This window comes from Syngnathus floridae, chromosome 20 (assembly GCF_059516105.1).
Source record: "Syngnathus floridae isolate MCC-2025c chromosome 20, RoL_Sflo_1.0, whole genome shotgun sequence".
NCBI classification, from domain to species: domain Eukaryota; kingdom Metazoa; phylum Chordata; class Actinopteri; order Syngnathiformes; family Syngnathidae; genus Syngnathus; species Syngnathus floridae.
Window position 1 is genome coordinate 4,382,499 of NC_142432.1, and position 19,832 is coordinate 4,402,330.

General features: G+C 40.6%; 1 protein-coding gene across 3 annotated transcripts in view; it reads right to left on the reverse strand.

Moving 5' to 3' along the window:
- LOC148380860 (partitioning defective 3 homolog) overlaps positions 1-19,832 on the reverse strand; it is a 124,263-nt gene that overhangs the window by 52,381 nt on the left and 52,050 nt on the right. For 2 of the 3 annotated variants that reach the window (XM_088363401.1, XM_088363400.1), the window contains exons 9-16: positions 19,190-19,387; positions 18,659-18,846; positions 16,653-16,792; positions 16,229-16,357; positions 11,175-11,363; positions 10,924-11,094; positions 6,451-6,595; positions 1,861-2,041 (exon numbers count right to left, since the gene is read on the reverse strand). In XM_088363401.1, the coding sequence (XP_088219527.1) occupies positions 1,861-2,041; positions 6,451-6,595; positions 10,924-11,094; positions 11,175-11,363; positions 16,229-16,357; positions 16,653-16,792; positions 18,659-18,846; positions 19,190-19,387 (1,341 nt within the window). The remainder of the gene's footprint in view (positions 1-1,860; positions 2,042-6,450; positions 6,596-10,923; positions 11,095-11,174; positions 11,364-16,228; positions 16,358-16,652; positions 16,793-18,658; positions 18,847-19,189; positions 19,388-19,832) is intronic. The other variant, XM_088363402.1, reaches the window with a different exon arrangement.

A 19,832-nucleotide genomic window follows, 5' to 3' on the forward strand; every position in this document is an offset into this window, starting at 1 on the left:
CACAGGCACATGTAATTCTTAGTTATACCGTATTCCTGATGGCCGAGTCTATTAGCAGATCAAATGTAGAAGCAGGCTGGCTGCAATATTCGCCTGGAAGTTTGTTCATGTCTATATGCGCCGTTTCCACTTTATATGTTAATGTGCAATATTGTTTACCAGCCAATGTGGATCTAAACACCTGTGAGACTGAGGGCATCTGTGCAACAGAGTATATATCGTACGTATAGGTAGATATGAGCAATCTCGGCAGGTTAACTACATATATCAGAACTTTCTGACAAATCTAACAAAGGTAGGGATTGACATATGTTATGGAAATATATGAGAGGAGAAATTACTGCTTGATTTTTAAGGAATAATTTACAAGCATGATTTATAAAGTGAAACCTTAGGGGGACATTTTCTAGATTTTATTTCAAGGTAATTCACACAGATTATTATTATTATTATTAAAGGGGGACCTTTTCTTTTTTTTTTTGGGTCAAGGTAATCCACGCAGATTTATTATTATTATCCATTCATATATTGTTATTATTATTATTATTATATCAACAAGAAGAAAAACAAACAAGCTAAACAATACAAAAACAAATACGAACACATATTATTGGCTGAGGATGCAGAGAATAAAAGTAGGCCAGTTTTTATCTTCTGTCAGACTGATTCCTCTAACAATTCATCTTCAATAGATGGTGGGGGGTAGTTAGAAGCCCCCTGAAATGTGGGTTACATCACCCACTAAAAACTTGAATTAGAATGATTTTACCAGGCAGTTGTGTCCTTGGGAAAGTAAGAACATGCAGCTGCATAATACTGAAAAGGTCAGAGGTGAAACAGTGCACAATATATATTCAAAACTTATACAGGGCCCGTGCTACGCTACTGAAAGAGCTTCATTTAAAAAGAAAAAAAAACATTCAATGCTTACTTGGCATGCCGCACTTAAACAGGAGAAAGGGAACCACTATAAGTCATGAGGAGACTGCATGTGAGCAGCTGCGAGCATTTGAGTGAAAGGAAAGGTGTGCCTGCCGCTTCTTCATGTATGTGACTTTGACGAGATGAATTATTCAGCATAACCCTGGGCAGCGGTACAGAGCATACTTCTGCCCCGTGCGCAGGTCCACAAGTCATGCATAAGCGTGCAGTTGCTACTCTGAGGGCAGAAAACTTGAATGTGCTGTAGCCGTACTCTAGGTACAATAATCCACTTTGACAACTTCGGAATGTGGAATAAAGCCACTCATTAATAGATTAAGAGGAAACAAACGAAGATAAAAATAAACATTTCTGGTAAGAGCAAGAACACTGTTATCTTTGCACTTCCTTCGTATATGAAAGCTGCAATCATAGAGAAAATGTCGGAAGTCGTTTTAAAATGTATGACTGGACTTTAAAATGGGAAGAATAGTGACAGTATTTTTTTCTTTTCCGAACTACAACAAAATAGCATACCTTATACTTTTACGGTATAATTTGAAAGCACAATGGCTTGTATCCTTTCACAAGGCCAATAAATCTTCCTGAGGATGGAGAATTGGTGCGAAAATCACTCGGGCGACAGAAATCAGACTTGGTGGAAGATGTGCAACGTCTCCCCCCCTCCCTCGGCTTTATCTATTATTTATTACAAACACCCACAAAAGTCATCTCGCTACAATGGGGAGATTCATGACTAAAACAAAAGACAATAATATCATGACATTGAGATGATACCACTTAATAAAGGTCCTTCATACTATTGCGCAATACTTCCATTTAAATATGCTGTGATGTAGGAACGATCAATTCAATCGGCTATTTATATTTTCCTTCAGATTAGGTTATTGATCAAAAGAGGGAAAGTATTTTGCTTACTATTCATTCGGACTGGGCACCTCATGGATCCACGGGTTCTCTCCCACGAATCCCAAATCATCGTGAGAACTTGAAGAGGACTGGTCCGAGAAGTGGGATGGAAGCAATGGTGGCCTGTCATCTTCTATCAACACAATGTCATCTTGTGGCATGTTCACAGTGGGGGAGAGCTGGTATTTACCTTTGGGAAATCAAATCAACGACAAATGAAACAATGAAAGCAAAAATGTGAAACATCCAAACCAAAATCCCAATGTTATGTAAAGCCCGCCAAAAGTTGAAAGTATGACTCAGTGCAGCCATTCTCCTCAAATATTCTCAGAGGACAAAGACGAGCTTTTCTGATTTGTATTCAGTCCTGCATGACCTTCCCCGTAGCAGACTTCTTTGAATTGCCCCTTTACATCTCCTCAGCAGTCAAAGTCAATAGGAAATGTGCTGCATTGCTTGACACTCAATAGCAAGAGCGGGAGAAGAAGGGTTGTTCACTCCTAAGAGATGTCTCCAATGAGGACAGAGGTGGAGGATTCTTTCTGCACGTTGATCAGCTCATTTTCTCAGTAAAAAAGTTTTCAAGTTAAAAGGCAAAGTCAAGAGCGGAGTTTAAGCACACATCTGATTCCGATTAGACAAAACCTTTTCGAAATGCTCCAGCTCTGTGTTTGAGGTATTTTGACCAGTTATCGAATGAGGAACATCTTTGTGCATTTACGAACAGAGAGAGCAATATTTGCCCTGCCAAAATCCCATAATGATTCCAACAGGTATTTAATTTGTGCCAACTAATAACAGATGCGTGCTGTGGGAAGTGATTTTGAGCGGCAATTATTGCAACCATGAGGTGTATAATTTTGTTTAGTTTGTTGCTGGAATCAAATAAGTCAATAAAGGGGAAAATAAAAATACAAAACAGCTGTGCAGTCCCACTGAAATTTACCTTCAATTCAACTGAAAGTAAATTAGAAGTCATTTGAGTTTACGCAAGCCACGATTATCTTTAAAACATGTTTGTGAATGAAAACATATGGAAAAAAAAATGCGGTATTTGAGATAGCAAATATAAACAAGTTAAGATGTTTGCCAACATTTCGTAAGTGAAATGAAGGCAATTTCTCACTTGGGCGGCTTGACAGGGATCCCTAGGTAATTGGATTCATGGGCACTGTAAATCAGCACGGGGAAGGCCACTCACCAACTCTCGGGAATTGCTCATACTAAGCTGCCAGGGTGAGTCGGTTCGCTTTTGCTGGACAATTGAAAACGTACATGATGGTGATGTTTTTCTGACATTATATCATGATTCATATCTATCAGAGGAATGCAACATATGACTAAAATTGACTTTTTGTAGATGTATAATAATAATTTGTAAAAATAATTATTATTATTATATATTATATATTATTATTATTATTATTATTATTATTATTATTCCATTAGTACAAAAGGGAATGCAAGTGAAGGAAAAAAAATCCATGTATAAAATAAAACACCCGATTAAATATTCGTTCAGTTCAGTATATGTAATAAAGTTAGCACACCAAAAATATTACAAAACGCATAATCGTGGCACAATTTGCTTGTAGAGTTCGATGTGGCACTTTTTGCTAGTTTAGAGAGGCTCGAAAGCACTGCGACACCCGATGCAGGAAATAGTGAGCAAGCGACAAGGTGACTTATTAGCACTTTCAGTCTTATTTGGAGCAACTAAGGTGCTAATGGGACACCTCCATCTACACATAACGACTTGTCACAGTCCTTGCACGTCTTTATAAATTTCACGTCATTAATAAATGTTCCGATTCTGGAAACAGAAGACTTTGGATTCGTAATCATCCGTGTTAACTCCTAATGGAACTCGAGTCAAGAGTGGAAGTGACTTTTTCCAAGTAGAGTGAAACACATGCAACCTTCAGCCCACTTGTGGTCAGCTGCGTGGAAGCTATTTGGCGCACAAATGTTTTTCCTCTCTTTGGCAGACAAATGTAATCCATGACCTGAGAGACCACCTGGTAACATCCTTTCCAATGAATCAGCATGGTGCCGCCCACTGAGACATTGAGCTCTAAGGTGAGAGGTCACACTAATAGGACGGATCCATGTTCTTTCCTCCATCTGCGTCCATCACACATACTTCTACTTATTCTTCCCTTGTGGTTTATTCATCTTGGGCACCTATTGATCACACTTGACGATCAGTCTTTTATGGAATGGGTAATTTCGCTAAGTACACACTGGTGAAAACTAATGATGTGCGACTTGGGAGTCTGTCATCAATGCAACTTTAGTTGAGTGACTTTTTTTTTCCCCACACATCACAAGATGTTCTTTCCTGTTAGCCAAGATGACTTTTCATTCATCTTCATGCCACCTACAGCTCCTCCTTATCCGCCCACACCCCACCTGCTTGGGAAGCCTGGCCAAATGGTCACATTAACAGCCAGTGTTGGATCGCGGGCTTCAATTTGCACCCCAGCATGTGGACTTGACACCCAGCAGCATTTTTCAGTCAGACAGAACGGAAGGTAAAACCCGGGTGTGATAACAACCTTTGCACCACACTGTGCACACGCTGGAAATTTCACTCCACTTTGCAGTTCTTCTCCACAAACCCTATTTTGTTCTGTTTTCTCTATGAGGAAAAAAAAGTCCTGTCCTTTCACTCCCCTAAAGCAAAAGGGTGGGTGGTTAGAAAGAACTAAATTGTCACAAACCCATTTAATTTGAGCCGGGAGTCGAGCAGAACGCACTGCACTTCACCCCCTGCTAGTTCTGGATTCAGCCTGGAGCCTTCTGCATGTGTGACGACAACCCTGACAATATCGTAGCGCTGCATGCTTTGCTGAAGAATTGGATCGCCTCTGACCATTAATATCTAAATGTGGTTCGGAGTCACAACACACACACAAAAATGCACACCCAGACGGATGAATGTCAAGCCAAAACCACTCAGCAAAGATCAAGGCTGAGTTACACCGCAATCAATAACAGCATCTGGCTCAAGTGTCATGTCAGACTGTTATTATATGAATTAAGCAGAATATTGTATGGAAAGTAACCAACTTCAAAAGCTTGACATGAATAATATTATGCCAGAAAAAAAAAATCCCTAACCCTAATCACAGTTTTCTTCTTCCTACACAGTCTTGACCGCATGAATATGATCCAGTGTCCAGCCTCTGTGATAATCATTTACCAATTCAACATCAAGCTGTCAGTCAGGGCTCAGCGGCTATGACCCCTGACCCTGGAAAAGCCACACCTTAACAACCCCCGCCCACACATTATACACAATTTAATTCCAAGGCTCTGTACAAAACTTCTTTCTTCATCAATGTGTCACATCAATTGTTTGTCTGTCAAAATGTTGCTTTGGAATCCTCCTCCCGACCTAAGCATAAATTATAACGGCGGAGCAAAGACGGCCTGTCATAACCGGTCGACACGGGTTAACGAGTACAAGGCTCGGAGGCAGCCTGAAGACAAAGGAACCAGTCTGACATTTTCGTTCGCAGTCAGAAAAGTCACAGATCCAAGACGCCGTGTGAACTTTACAGCTTTAACGCACATCCGTATTCTCCAAACTTTTCCACTTGACCCATTTGACTGCGAGTCTGCAGGATGAGATGAACGTAGGGAACCCTTGAAGTTCTCGGATGAAGAGAAACTTTTTTTTTTTACTACCCACAGAGTGCCCGCGGTTGGCGCTTTTGATCACAGCGCCGTTCGCACAAGACTGTGTCAGAACAGCCAGTGGAATAAATAACTCGACTGAGAAGAAAACCCAATCAATTTGGATGTATTTGATTTATTTAACAGTTGAAAGACTAGGAAAAAAAACGAAATGGGGTGTCAAAGGTGTGGAGTCAATGTCAGGCCCATTGATCTGGAGGCTTAATTAGCCATCAGAAGATTCTGTCTGACACACTCTCTGATCTCCTATCACCAGTGGCAGAGTGGCACCACTCCGACTGAACTTACGCGTGCGGTCGGCGTACAAATGAGAAGGGCGGGATGGCGGAAAGGTGAAGATCATCGACTGATGACAATGTCACGAGGGTAGCTTTCGAAAAGTCAAGTGCCTCTAAAGGAGCTCAAGCCGGAATGGAACAAACACAGATGAAAGAAGGCGGGAGGGGAATGTAAATTATATTATATGAAAACCCCGACAATGGAAAGCATAATTTGAGGACGGCGAGGTTAGATGAAGAATGACTTCATTCCATCATCCATTAAAAACAGACCCCTCCCTCAACTCAACCACGGGAAAGGCACATCGATAGTGAGATGACAGCAGTGACTGGTGGTGGATTGAATTGCCAATTTCAATTCAGCCAAAGAGCTAAGATGTCAGCCAGTTGATGTCAGCTGGCTAGATTGGGGATTGGCTTGAGTGAAACCAGTCTGCAGTGGAGTGAACGCAGGGGAGATTAGCCATGACGCTAATCCCTTTGGGCCTGGGATGGTGAAACGTGGTGAGTACCTTCAGGGCGTATAGTATGTGAGAACGTTCTGGAGGATTTCTTAGCATGGACTTTCATGGAAGCTGATAAACTGCAAAAAAAAATATTTCACTTGATCATGACTTACCGATGCGTCCAACTGAATTTGCAAGTGGTGTGGAGAGGTTGTCAAAGTTCTCAATGCTTTCATAAAAGGAATGGGAGATCCGGCGCTCATGGTTATTCTGAAGGTTGACAGGATGGCCTGGTATTGCTGGGCCGCCAGGACCTTGCTATAAAAAACAAAAAAATGAGAGAGTATGAAGTATAGCTGAGGATAGCAATTCAGAATATTCAAAGTATAATAATCCATCCTGGCACTGCGCTAACCAAAACAGCAGCACAATTAAAAAAGTTATATCAAATCTAAACACATCATGATGCTCATGTTAGAGGGACCGATCTCAGCTCGCGTCAGTATTTCCTGTCTCAGCAGTGTGAAATGGTTCCTGCCGTGAACTAAGCTGGCCAAAAGCCGATAAAAACTCCATGGATTTCCCATGGGCTGATTGGCAGCTGTTGCAAACGATAAATCCGGAAAGGGGTGACATTTGTTGTGGCCAATGTATAGGCTTGCTAGTTACCTCACTGAAAAATAAGGAGAGGTTGAGCCTTGTGTTTAGCGGTGGATTGGTAGAGTGGGTCTTCTTCAACAAATATTAATATCAAGTTTGATTAAATAAAGACGTTGACAGTCTGACACTTTTTTGTGTTTCATGTGGTCTAGTATAGAAAAAAAAAAGTCCCTGGATAGAATTATCTGATACTCTAGATCAGTTTGACTCTATAAGTCAAGCATGCTTTGAACCAAGAGTCTCTAGATAATACCGTATTGATGTCCAACATTTCTCTTCTGGCGTCCGGCCAAGACAGACAACAGCAACAGACAGAAACCATGACGGCAGAAAAATCAAGAAAGGCAATCTTTGGCAAAGACAGCAATGAAAGCTGTGATTTCCATGATCTGAGCTTCTTCTAAATTATGAGTGCTGCCATGTTAGATTCTCAAGGGAAAACCGGCCTGGCGACTGGAGATGCATACAAGCCAACTGGGATTTATTGGATTTTTAATAAAAGGGAGTGGTTTATAGAAGGTTGAAAAAGCAGCACTTTAGCTGAACAGCATTGATGAAAGCATGGAGTGAGTTTGTGTGCATGAAATGAATTCCTGGGTCAACGCATATTTAATATAATCACCAATGAAGGTAGGTCGTAAATACGTGGCCCTCAACGATTCCGATTCAAATCCCGAGATTGCAATCATTACTATGCCAGAGTAGCAATCAAACATTTAGGTCTCCTCCAAGAGGACCCCTTCAACGATTGCATTATTTAGCGCAAACATCAATTAGCCACAAGTTCCAGCCCCAGAGAGGTTGTTTGCAGAAAATGGAATGTTTTTCTCTTTATTTTTGGGGCTGCATTGGTAGGTGGGGATGGTCAGGAAACACGAGAATCAAAATATGTGAACAGCAGAGGTGGAGTTCCCCATTGCCAGACAGAAACTTGGCTTTGTATTGCTGGAGGTTCATCCAGGGCGCCTCATTAAAATCTAAACCTTGGTCTGAGTTACCAAACAACAAACTATCGGTGTAGTTTGAAGGGTTTGTTGATTTAATCCCTGGAGTTGATCAAAGGCTTTTTGCTGTTTAAGATTTTCTTCTAATCGGTTTGTCACTTCAGCAATCTGCACTAATCTAGTTGTTTTCAGAGTGGATTAACCGATAGACTGTGGGGGAAAAAAAAAAGTCACTGTGCTTCTGTTATTTTCCGGGATAATATTCGGAGTAATGCAAAGTCATGTACAAATTGCTTTGGCCACTCTGTCAGCATCTCCCTGACCTTCACTTGGAGTGAGGCGGAGTGTTGACAGAGAGTCTTAAACTGTCACCTAAGGCTAATAATGTCAAGTCTGTTGCCATTTACTGGCCTTCTATCCGAGCGTCAGCCTGTTGCCATCGCCCTAATCCAGTCACCTCTACCATAATGCTGTAATTACAGTCTTAAGATGGCACATCTTGCCACAAGCCACATCGCTACAGGCAGAAACCTGACTTTTATCCCTTCTTCGATAAACTTCCGTTTGCACAAACCAAAACAACCATCCACTAAAAGTAGAAATTATCTGTGTCAAAGGAATTAATGACAGACAACATTTAAGTTCCACAAATATATGTTTTCATGTAGAATCTACAGACCATGCTGGCTACAGTATGTTATCAGATACTAAAATGTCACCAGTGTAGTCCTACACTGGGGCCAGGAAGCCCACTTAACCACCAGATTCAATATATTATTTCTCAATTGGTCCTATTGAGTTTCCCCTGCTTCTCCTAAATGAGTTAGTCCTCCGAGAGCAGGCTGGGAATTCGAGGGGCGGGCGGCACAAGAATTGCATTTCGGCTACTTTGCTTCTTCTGCTTACTACAATAATGTTACCGTGATAAAGTAAACTGCATTTCCCAGAATCCACCACTTAGGATAGCTTTCACACAATTTTACATAAATAAGGAATTTTGATTTTTTGTTAGACAGCATCTCGGGGTTTTAAGTTCTCCGGTAGCAGCGGTCAGGTCAATATTAATAAAACAATAAATTACTAGGCTGGGGTTTTGATTGAAAGCTCTCTCCAGGATTTATCGATCGGCTTCTCGTCCGAAGGTACGTCTTTTGTTAGGGCCGGCAACTTCCTTCCGCCTTGTCTCTTTACGTAAATGTTTCCTGACTGACTCAAAGGCTATCGGACTGTGTTACAAATAAGCTGGTGGCTGGCTGACGAGACAAACTTGAAAGATCTTTAAAAGATTGAGGAAAAAAAATTGTTTTTCCTTTTTGTAAGATCTTTTACCAGCAACAAAACACACCCATCATTCACCTGCTCAACAAAACTTGGCCAGAAAAGAAAAAATAAGTGGATTCAAAAATACATATTGATGTCCGTGTAATTTCAGTCTTGGTCTCACTGCTATGATATTTTTTGAGGAGCAGGTAATAATTATGCTGAACTGAGTCAAAACGTTTAAAAAAAAAAGATCAGTGAGTTTTTCATGGAAGTTGTAACATAAAAGCAGCACGGCATTACAATAAATGGAACTGAAATTGCTTCTTCTGAATTGTGAAATTGTGATTTAACTTTACACACGTGACCAAACATTAATGGAACTAAAATTAGTCCGTATGAGGACGCAGTCATCCAATTACGATTCTTCCAACAAATTGTCAGTGACCAATCGTCTTCTTTGACTATCTGGAGCAGAACGATAATTTTTCAAAGATGCGCCTGAAGAAAGAAAATCATTGTTCTGGTGAAGATCGAGATGAAAGTGTGTGTCTGTGCCCTTCTGTGTAGGACACAGTGACTGAAATAAAACCAGATTATAAAGAAAAAAAAAGAATGAATATGGGCTAATTGTGATTATTATTTATCATTGGTTAGTTCAGGAATAACTATTCTACTGAAAAAAATAAATAACTCAAAAGATATGTTCCGCTGCTCTGTTCTAGAAACATGTTCAGCCTGCGGGACCGAGCAATGATGAAATCAGTGTAATTTTCATGGGACGAAGCAGCCTGGATGTGCCGCACCCGTGGAAGGTCCCCCCCCCTCTGATGCATTAGCCCATGCGGCTTGGCTCCCCATCCCCTGCAGACAGTGATGGATCTGATTCATTTCAATGGTGGCCTCCAGTGCTCAGTCCCATTCTGCTGGGTGACAGTGGCAAACTGGTGCTGGTCTGCCTGGCCAGAATGGGGATGTTGCTTGTTAGAAGAAGTCTTATTTTCTTATTTGGGGTTCACCTACGGTCTTAGATTCTTCACAAACTCATTTTGCTGCTACTCTTGAGCATAATGAAAAATATAAAATGGCATCTATTCAAATTACCTTTCAGGAACACTCGCTTCCTGTGTGTGGTTGTCTTCTAATTGGATTTTAATGGACAAATTCTAATGCGCCCGCTGCACAAACTGATTACGGGCACAAAGCTTTTGGCAGAAGCGTCAGGATATGCAGAAGTAAATGTAAGATTGAACACCAACCTTGATATTGTTTTGTGTGTATTGTTTATAATACAACACAAGAAAGACTGGGAATTTATTTTTCTACTCTAAACCTCCTACCAATATTCTGAACCATTTGCCAATACCAATCTCAAACCTAGGTGGAATATAAATTCCTTTATCGGTCTATCAGGCAGTTTTTTTTTTTTAGCAAAACTGTCAATCATAACTCAGCAAAGGGTTTCTTAAGATATCAGATCAAAGGCCCAAGTAAATCGCACCAAGGATGGAAATAAATGCGAGCCGCTATCGCCTATCTCGCACAGGAAATGAAAATGTTTGAAGATTTGCATGGTTTTGGGGCCACCACATTTAAGTTATCCCTTAGTTATTTCACAGCTCTCAAATCGACAGTGAGATGGATTAAGGGTTAAAGCTTATAGTCGTAAGAATGAAACATGCGGCGGAAACAGCAACTCTTCTCGTTTCCACAAATTTCTGAGCAGTTTTTTGGGAGAAATTAGACAAGCAGCCATTCAAGTGATTGTGGTCTGTTATCTACCTCTGCGTTTTGGGCCACCCGCCGGGCTACAATGAGCTGGATCATTCCTCGTTTGTTGCCTTCGACTGACATGGATTTGCGTAGCGTTTCCATCGCTTCCTGATTGGTATTCTCAAGCAGTGACTCCCCATTGACTGCGATGAGTTGATCATTTATACGCAGACGCCCGTCCTGTAGATAAATATAAACGGCCACCAGATTAATGTTAGATCTCATCACTAACAAGGTAAAGGAGGAAAGCTGTAACTCGCCTTGCTAGCAGCACCTCCATTGATGATGGATTTGACAAAAATGCCCAAGTCGGCGTGACTCTCCTTGGATCTGTTACCCTTGACGCTAACCCCAAGGCCCGCTGAACCGGAGTCATTGAGTGGGATCTCAAAGGTCATGAACTCCCGTGTACCGTCAGGGGTCAACACCAGGTCGTCTTCCCCGAGTTGCTGTGGAAATTGAAAAAAAAATTGATCTTAATTGATCTTAAATATTTTTTTTTCCCCAAATGTGAGGGCATTTGGTAGCCCTGCTCGAGAAAAAACAAAATCAAGCCAAAAATAGTCCCAATTGTGTGTTGTAAAGTGCACTGCATGTTCCCTGTTTGCATGAGAGAAGTTCTGGAATGTTACGACGGGCCAGATAAAGTCCATTTGAAGATTAATGGCAGTAGGCGCAATCAACCCCAGAGACCTGACTCCAAGACCTATTTAAATGGACCGGTACCAGCACACCGACATCCAACTCACACACACAGCCAGATGGATAGCCGCCAGGTGTGTGCCCCTCACAGCTGCTTGGATAAAGTGTCAAGCACGGGGACGAGGAAAAACAGAGCAGAAGGTGTCTCTAATTTATTTTATTTTTTTTCCTCTATGGGCTGAGGAGTTATTAGGATGCAGCGGTGCATTCAAAGCACCAACAAAAACACCAGATAGCCCTCTGTATTATTATAATAATCATTATCATTATTAATCAATTTATCAACATCCCCTTTTAGATAACTATTACATTCTAGTGATAAAACGTCACGGCAATCGGTGTGTTTAAGGTGTGCGAGCGCTTGAAAGCACACTCCGTCCACAATGATGACAGAATAACCGCCCACTCAGAGCAGTGTTCCGGGAATAGCAGAAGGATGAGAGAGCGGTGAAACATTTTCATTAGACAGGAAAAAGTGCTGCTAGGCTAGAATGAGTATGTCAGGTTGCCTGACAGGGCCTGTTGCGTCGATTCAAGTCGGCTCAAACCTGGATACGATTCCAAGTTATTGCTTGACAGTCTGGACATGGATCAAGACATTTTAGGGTGGGGTGAAGGTGATGCTGCAAACATGCTGGTTGTGGTTAAAATTAATCAGGACTGTCTTTTAAATACCAAGAGCTAAAATCACTGACAGAGTCAGACTCGTGGTCCAAAAAACAGAAGCACAAAGCGGGAAAATCATGCAGAAACTTTCTTGACCAATTTTGATCATCTTAAGTGTCATTCGTGTTCAAACAAAGACGGGCAAATGCAAGAAAATGTTGTTCTAGAAAAAAAAACAAAAAAAAAACACCCCCACCTCCTTTCTCTGCTTAATTGGCCTTTTTATTTTCTTTCCACCCGACTTCACTCGTCACATGCGAACAAGGAAGGTACGCCGAACAGGTGTGAGGAAGCAAAAAGCGACTTGGAGGAGGGGGGGGGAAACAGGCAAATGAATCACAATTAGTTCTTTTCACACATAAATCAGAGTTCTCTGCACCTCAATGCCTAAAACAATTAACACTGCTGGAAACTTCTCTCCACACTTGGCCTAATTTGGTGACATAAAGGTCATTGGAAATAAATTCAAAGAGGCTAAAAGAAGTCAGTCATGGGTGTAATTGCAAAATGTGCCATGAGTATTGTCACACAAATTCCTTCCGGCGGTGTAATATTTGGTGACAAAGGGTCGAGATAATATGCAAAAAAAATAAAAATAAATGCAAGACAGTGGAGGCTTTGGAAGCATGGAGGCAACAAGCTAGGAGATTTCAAGGTTGAAGGCAACGTGGAATAGAAATGGTGCTCTTTGTATGTTAACCCCGACACATAAGGCCGAGAGTGGCTTTGCTACTTTCCAACAGCAATCTATTATGTGTTGTTGAAACACACTGTATCCTCTTCTGGGAAAAAAAAAAAAAAAAAAGTGTCGCCACAAGTGGCCTTTAACAAGCTTGTTTGTCAGCATGGGACGATGCTATCCGCCATTCTTTGCACTGACAGCAAACATAATTATGGGAACAGCTGGTGAAAAGTGCAAAATGAAAACAGGTGGCGTCGACTCTTAGCGCTCGGAAATCATTCGGCGCGGTGGTATTGTCTTCAACAGCACTTGGACGGATTATCTGCGATGATGACAACGTGTGATTTGCAGCGCTATACTTTGATTACGTTGCCGGAATAAAGCAGAAGAAACAATTCGGCAGTGGAGGCTTCACAGATAATAAAACGGCGGGGAGCTAATTTTTGTTTCATCGCACAAAGTTTCAAACAACAACATCAAGTCACATTGCCTTGCTCGTCGAAGTTAACATTCCCAGTTTTAAACTGCGGTTAATTTCTAATTTGACTAAGTGATGTCTTATTCTTTAAGTTTTTTTTTTTGTAAAGCTAAAACACATTGATTTATTCAGCAGTCGGGAAGAGAAAATAAATGTTCTGGCTCTATCACTTAATTAACAAGAACACTGAGGCAAGAAGCATTGCTCGGCAGTAAGTCTCATCTAATTATATTAACACCAAAGATGTGTTTGCTTTTTTTTTTACGGCAGCATTATCTCAAGTTAGTTCCGCTTATCACCATCTCATCCTTTGTACTGTAAAAGTAACAAGTTTAACTTTACATCAAATCACAATATATTTCCAAATCTAATTTTACAATATATTTTTCCTCTTGCTCAGAGTTTTTTTTTTAATTCCCAAATGAAACCTTGATGACAGCCACGACGATAACGTTGCCCTTGAGAAAATGATGAGTGAACTTACGGTCAATACATATCTGGATCGTTTGTCTTCCACCTCTTATATGACAACCACGAGTTGTACAACCTTGAGGATCAATTTTGTCAGAGAGACGATTATAAACACAGGAGACAAAAATCAGCACTCGCCATTATTGATGAAAGAGAACCCTAACATTCAATTTTACACAATTTTACACCCTTACACCATTTGTGACTGCAATTTAAGTGACTAAGAGAAAAAAAAGGTTAATTTATGATTATTTATTGCAACGATCTTCCTCGATCACTGTTAAGGAGAGATTTTAAACCAGGCCACCAGGGTTGTCGCTTACGAAACGGGCCATTAGCCGGCTATAATTATCAGCATGGCTGTCATGCGTTTGTCTGCCGCATCCCGCCATTGGCAGAGGCCATAAATTCATCTGTCACATCAATCAGAAGATGATATTAATTGTGCAATTAAGATTCTCATTGCTTGGCAGATATAGCTACTAATGGATCAGTGACAAGTGTGATATGATCATTAAAGGGCCTTTTAATGTACTGTTTAATTGCTCTTATGTGGACCGCACTTTTAGGACACGGGCTCGTCAAGCCTGATTGTTCGCTGAATGTGTTTTGAAAAAAAAAAAAGTGATGTGGGCTCTTGAATGATGTAAGAGCGAGTAGGAACAGCAGCATATGACTCATCAAACTCATATTGAGTTTTTTTTTGCAATGATTTTGCATCTGTGGTAGGGTCAAAAATATGTTTGATCATGCAAAACAGAATAAATAATGTTTCAAAGTTGAAGTGTAAAAAAATGCATATACTGAATGGATCTTCAACAAAAATGTAAACAGGACTGACATGAAGTGATAAATGAGACTATCCCCCGTGGATTTGACATTTAGCATAAGCGGCTATGTGTCAATCAGACAAAAGCAAACCAAACAAATGTGTGAGTGTGTAAACGCACACTACAATTTAAAAGATAATTGCTTTCTCTCTCACACACAGTCACACACACACAGATAGCAATTACCCACTATGCTTTTGCACCATTTTTTGCAATAACTGTCACTGACAGGGCTTTGGCCTCCTTATCTGATTTTTATGAACATACTTGTAGGGATTATTGAGATTTGTGAAAGCGGTGGCGGGGAATGTGTAACAGAAAGCGAGACGGCAAATAACGGGGAGGGTGAGCGGAAGAAAAGACAAATCTCCTGAGGAAAGTAATGAAAAATATAACTCACAGTCTAGCTCAGCTTGGAAAAGTTGGCGAAGAGAAAACAAAGACCGAAGAGATTATTCGGCTGTCTTTTCCATGACAGCGACTCTCATTCGTTCATGCCTGAGGAGCTCGGGGGAGCAAAGCAGCCACACTCACACAATTCCAATCCACTTATAAAGAGACGTTGTTTTGATTCCTTTCATAATAACAATAAATTTAGAAATACAAGTGGAAGAGAAAGTGAAGTGTGGGGAGTCTCCGTTGCGGAAATTAACAGTTGTGCATCTAGTTCATGAGATGACATTTGTATTTCTGGAATGCATTCTTATCAAACTAAACTGACCAAATTGGGAAATGGAACTGATTTAGTACAGCTCGGCTGAGTGGAGCGTGGGAGTGAGGTTGTGGCACAAGGGGCCTCCAGTCTGCCAAGGTGCTCTGACAACCGAGCCTGCTGTCAGAGCCGTGGAGGCCAAAATGGACGAGGGCAGTAGCCTCACCATCTGGTGTGTGACAGCCAAAGTCACCCTGCGTGGATCCTGCATGTGGAGAGTCTGCCCGTGTCATGTGACTCTATGTATGCCTAGTACAGTACTGAACTTCTCACATCAGCATATTTCAACAAATAGGCCCAGTCAATTTAGAAACCATTGAGACTACCGTATTTTACGGACTATAAGGCGCACCAGACTATAATGCGCGCCTTCAATGAATGGCCCATTTTAAAACTTTGTCCTTATGTAAGGCGCACCGGACTATAAGGCGCACCATTAATGCATCATGTCAGATTTTGAATCCAAATCAAATCATTCTCCATTTTATCTTTTTTATTTCAACTTCAGACGCAACAAATGACTTTATAATCACAAAATAATGATCCATAGTCTTTTTGATTCATGATTCATAGTCTTCAGCGGGCCACTTATGATTGATTTCATGACACAATGCTTCGGGCTAGTTTAAATTTAGGAATTTGGTCCATATATAAGGCGCACCGGACTATAAGGCGCACTGTCTGCTTTTTTATTTTTTTAGGTTTTTAGGTGCGCCTTATAGTCCGTAAAATACGGTAGTAATAATTTATTATGTTTTCGTCTGGGTACTGACCACTTCTCGAGGCAGCCGAGGGTCCTCCTGGCGACTCACCAACAGATTCACTGCCCCGCCCATAGGTGCGGCTCGGAGCAAAGCCACCACCTCTTCTTGAGTCTTACCATTCAAGTCGACTCCACCGACCTGCATCGCACGTATTACTTATTAATGAACACACACTGGAGGACAGACATATAACTCCAAAACATTTGGGGTCAAATTGAATGATGACTAGACCCGTTTTAAACTTAATCTGTCATTGCCCATTTTAATTTAAGGTTGGAGCTGCCAAGAAATAAAATGAAAGCCATAGGGAAGACATTAATACTCATCATTTGGAACATATCCAAAACTATAAAAGCACATTTCATCTTTGTAATAACATACATATCTTCTGAATAATATATAGGGAGGGCTATAACTGTTTTAAGATTCCTACCTCCAGGAGACGGTCTCCAGCTTTTAGTCTCCCGTCTTGGATGGCGGCTCCACGAGGCAGAATATTTTTAACAACAATGGGGGCACTGCCACCAATGGGAACATCTCTGGAGGTGATGCTGAACCCAAGACCTTCTGGACCTAAAGGAATATTTAGGAATTGACACAAATCGGAATATCAAATGATTATTCTAGACCACACTGAAAACTACAAAAATGTAATTGAATAAAAAAATATAATCTAACAGAATGTAATTTAAGACACATTATGAGATACTGCGGCATTATACGTAATGTTGAATAAGCAAAGAGGATTTACTGAAACAAAAGTTTCTTCAATCCATTCTTTGAATAAAATAAGCTGCTTTTTTTCACTTTACGCTTTCCAGCATATGCAAATGATCTGTTAAAAAAAAAAAAAAAAAAGACAGTATTCCGTGTTCCTCTCTTTACATTCATTCATACGGTGTTTTTTTATTAAAGTTTTGTGACTGAGCTTGATTCTATACAAAGCCTCTTTTGGTTTCAGGATGGTGACCTTTAAGATTCAGCAAATGAATATGAATTGGTGGTCTAGGGTCAAATGGGTAAATACAATAACTGATAACTCAGAAGTCATGTGACCTGACCTTTACTGCAGAGGAGACAAGAATGTGTCAATACCATCAAAAAGTTGTCCAAATGTCATCTGGTAGATTCATAATTGCATTTATTTTGTTTTCCTCATTATAAATCTGACCTGAAAGATATTTTTTTGTGTGAGCACCAAAATACGGATAATGTGAACTACATTTTTTTGCCCCTATTCATTTTGATAATATTTGCATTAAACACTTTCAACTGGTTTTAATAAAAATATATAAGAATTCAACATAATATCCCCAGAAGAATAATTAACTATTTCTCGGGATAGATTCTATCCTGCATTATCTAGTGGTCTGCATTTTTACCGTCATTCAAAAGTGCTTACTATGGCCTCAGTGGGACTATTTCGGATGCTAACATTAGCATTCGCATCAAAGTACTTGCTCATTTCGCAGAGCTGTCAGCACCTCTGATAGTCCATCATGACCTAGTTTCCCAAGTTCGACTCCCTTGCAGTCGACCTGTCAACGGTTTGGCTGACAGTGATTGTGTTGATGAAGCCGAAGCACGGAGGAACCGAAGGCTGGCATCAAACAGATTGAAAGTGCTCAAGAAGGTCTAAATTTCAGCTTATTGCTTCCAAAAAATAAGTAGTAGCTGTTTCATGGTCTATCTAGAAAATTGGTTGTGGAAAAATGCCACTTAAGGAAAATAGCAGAATCAACGTCACACATGCATGCAGATTAAAAAAAAACAATTGTTAAAGAGTTACAGATTTTAAATTAGATTTGTGCAGGTGTGCCAACAAGCCAACATTGACATGTCTGCTACGGTGAAAGCTATTTCCTTTTTCATGTCGACCATGCGAGACCCGTGCTTACTGTTTTAGTACTTGGAGCAATAAGTCAATGGCAAAAAAGTACGGCTTGTTTAGAAGTGCATTACCATTCGGATGGTAATTACTGTGAAAACAGCCCGGTCGAATCTAAGCTAATTTTACAATTTCAGTAACATGTGGGAAATAATTACAGCCCATTTGGAGTTAACAAATGGCTTGAACTTTTAAAATGAGAGCATCTATTCAAGCAAGCCCCTTTGAAATAATACGGAAATGTATGTTCCTATTTTTTTTTTTATTATTATTTGTATTTATTTAACATCGAAGTGAATTTGTTTTTTACTCCGTATATTATATTTTGGGGCATAATATAATTTTTAAAACTTTAAAATCTTTTCAAGCAAGCCCCTTTGAAATAATACGGAAATGTATGTTCCTATATTTTTATTTATTATTTTTATTTATTCAACATGAAAGTGAATTCATTTTTTACTTCATATATTATATTTAATATAATGCATGTTTTCAGACCAAATGTTAAGTAAGTATGATACCATCTCTTATATTAACTTGTCATTTCTGACCTTTCTTCAGCTGGATAGTGAATCTTCGACCGTTGCGTTTAGTGTAGGAGCTGCTGGACTGCGTTGAGCTTATTCTCCGCTGCAGGGAGGGGGAGGAGGTGGACGAGGTACTGGAGACCAAAGATTGTGCTGGTGTGCCATATCTCCGTCTTGGCTCTGGAGTGCTCCCTGCCAGGGACCCCTGTTGACTACATAATGGGTGTAAACAAGTTAATATTTCCAAAATACTTGAGGGGATTTATTAGTACTGTACTTTCCGCACTATAAGGCGCACCAAAAAACTTTTCTAAAAAGCTGACATTGAGCCTTATAATCAGGTGCGCCTTATATATGGACCAATATTGAGCCACTAGAGCAGGCGTGTCCAAAGTCCGGCCCGCAGGCCAAATGTATAAATCTTATATATGGACAATGTTTTAAAATGGGCCACTCATTGAAGGTGTGCTTTATAACCCGGTGTGCCTTATAGTGCGGAAAATACGGTAGTATTTGACACAGTATTTCAGTAAAATACACAGCTGTGACACGTACCTAGAGGTTCGCCCGCCGACGAGGCTGCTCCTGTCACCCGAATGTAGAGAGGCTTGGCTGAAGCGGACTCTGCTGGAATGAGGCGAGCTGAGTTCACTCTTGGCCGCCAGTATCTCGTACTGCTTTTTCATGGCGGCCGGGACCACGTGAAAAAGGATGACGGAGGAAGCCATGGCCTGCCTGAAAATGTTCTGAGCTCTGGGGTTGGTGCGGTGGACAAAGAAGGGAGGGAATACCACGTATGGACAGAAATGCATTTGTTAGAACAAGATAAGAGAGACAAGTAGAATATGATGTATTAGAGCTCTGCAGATAGAAACTGATGAGGGAAGAAGTACTGTGTGGTAAGAGGAGATAAGGGGAGTTGGGCTAAGTCTGGACCAGTATCTCGGGTTCAGTCCAGAGGTCACCAACCTTTACTTACTAAAATTTTCTGTATAATGTACACATAAAAACACAAGTATCCAAAAAAACATGTTAATTCTTAGCAGGTTTTAGGCCTAAATGTCAACATTATTCCCAGGCACAAAAATAGCTTAGTCTGGTTGGCCAGTGGCACTTAGCATATAGATAGGCTGGTCAGGAGCAAGTGCATCAATGGGAGGGAGGGGGGGGGGGATTGGTGTGTTGCAAGTCTAAATCA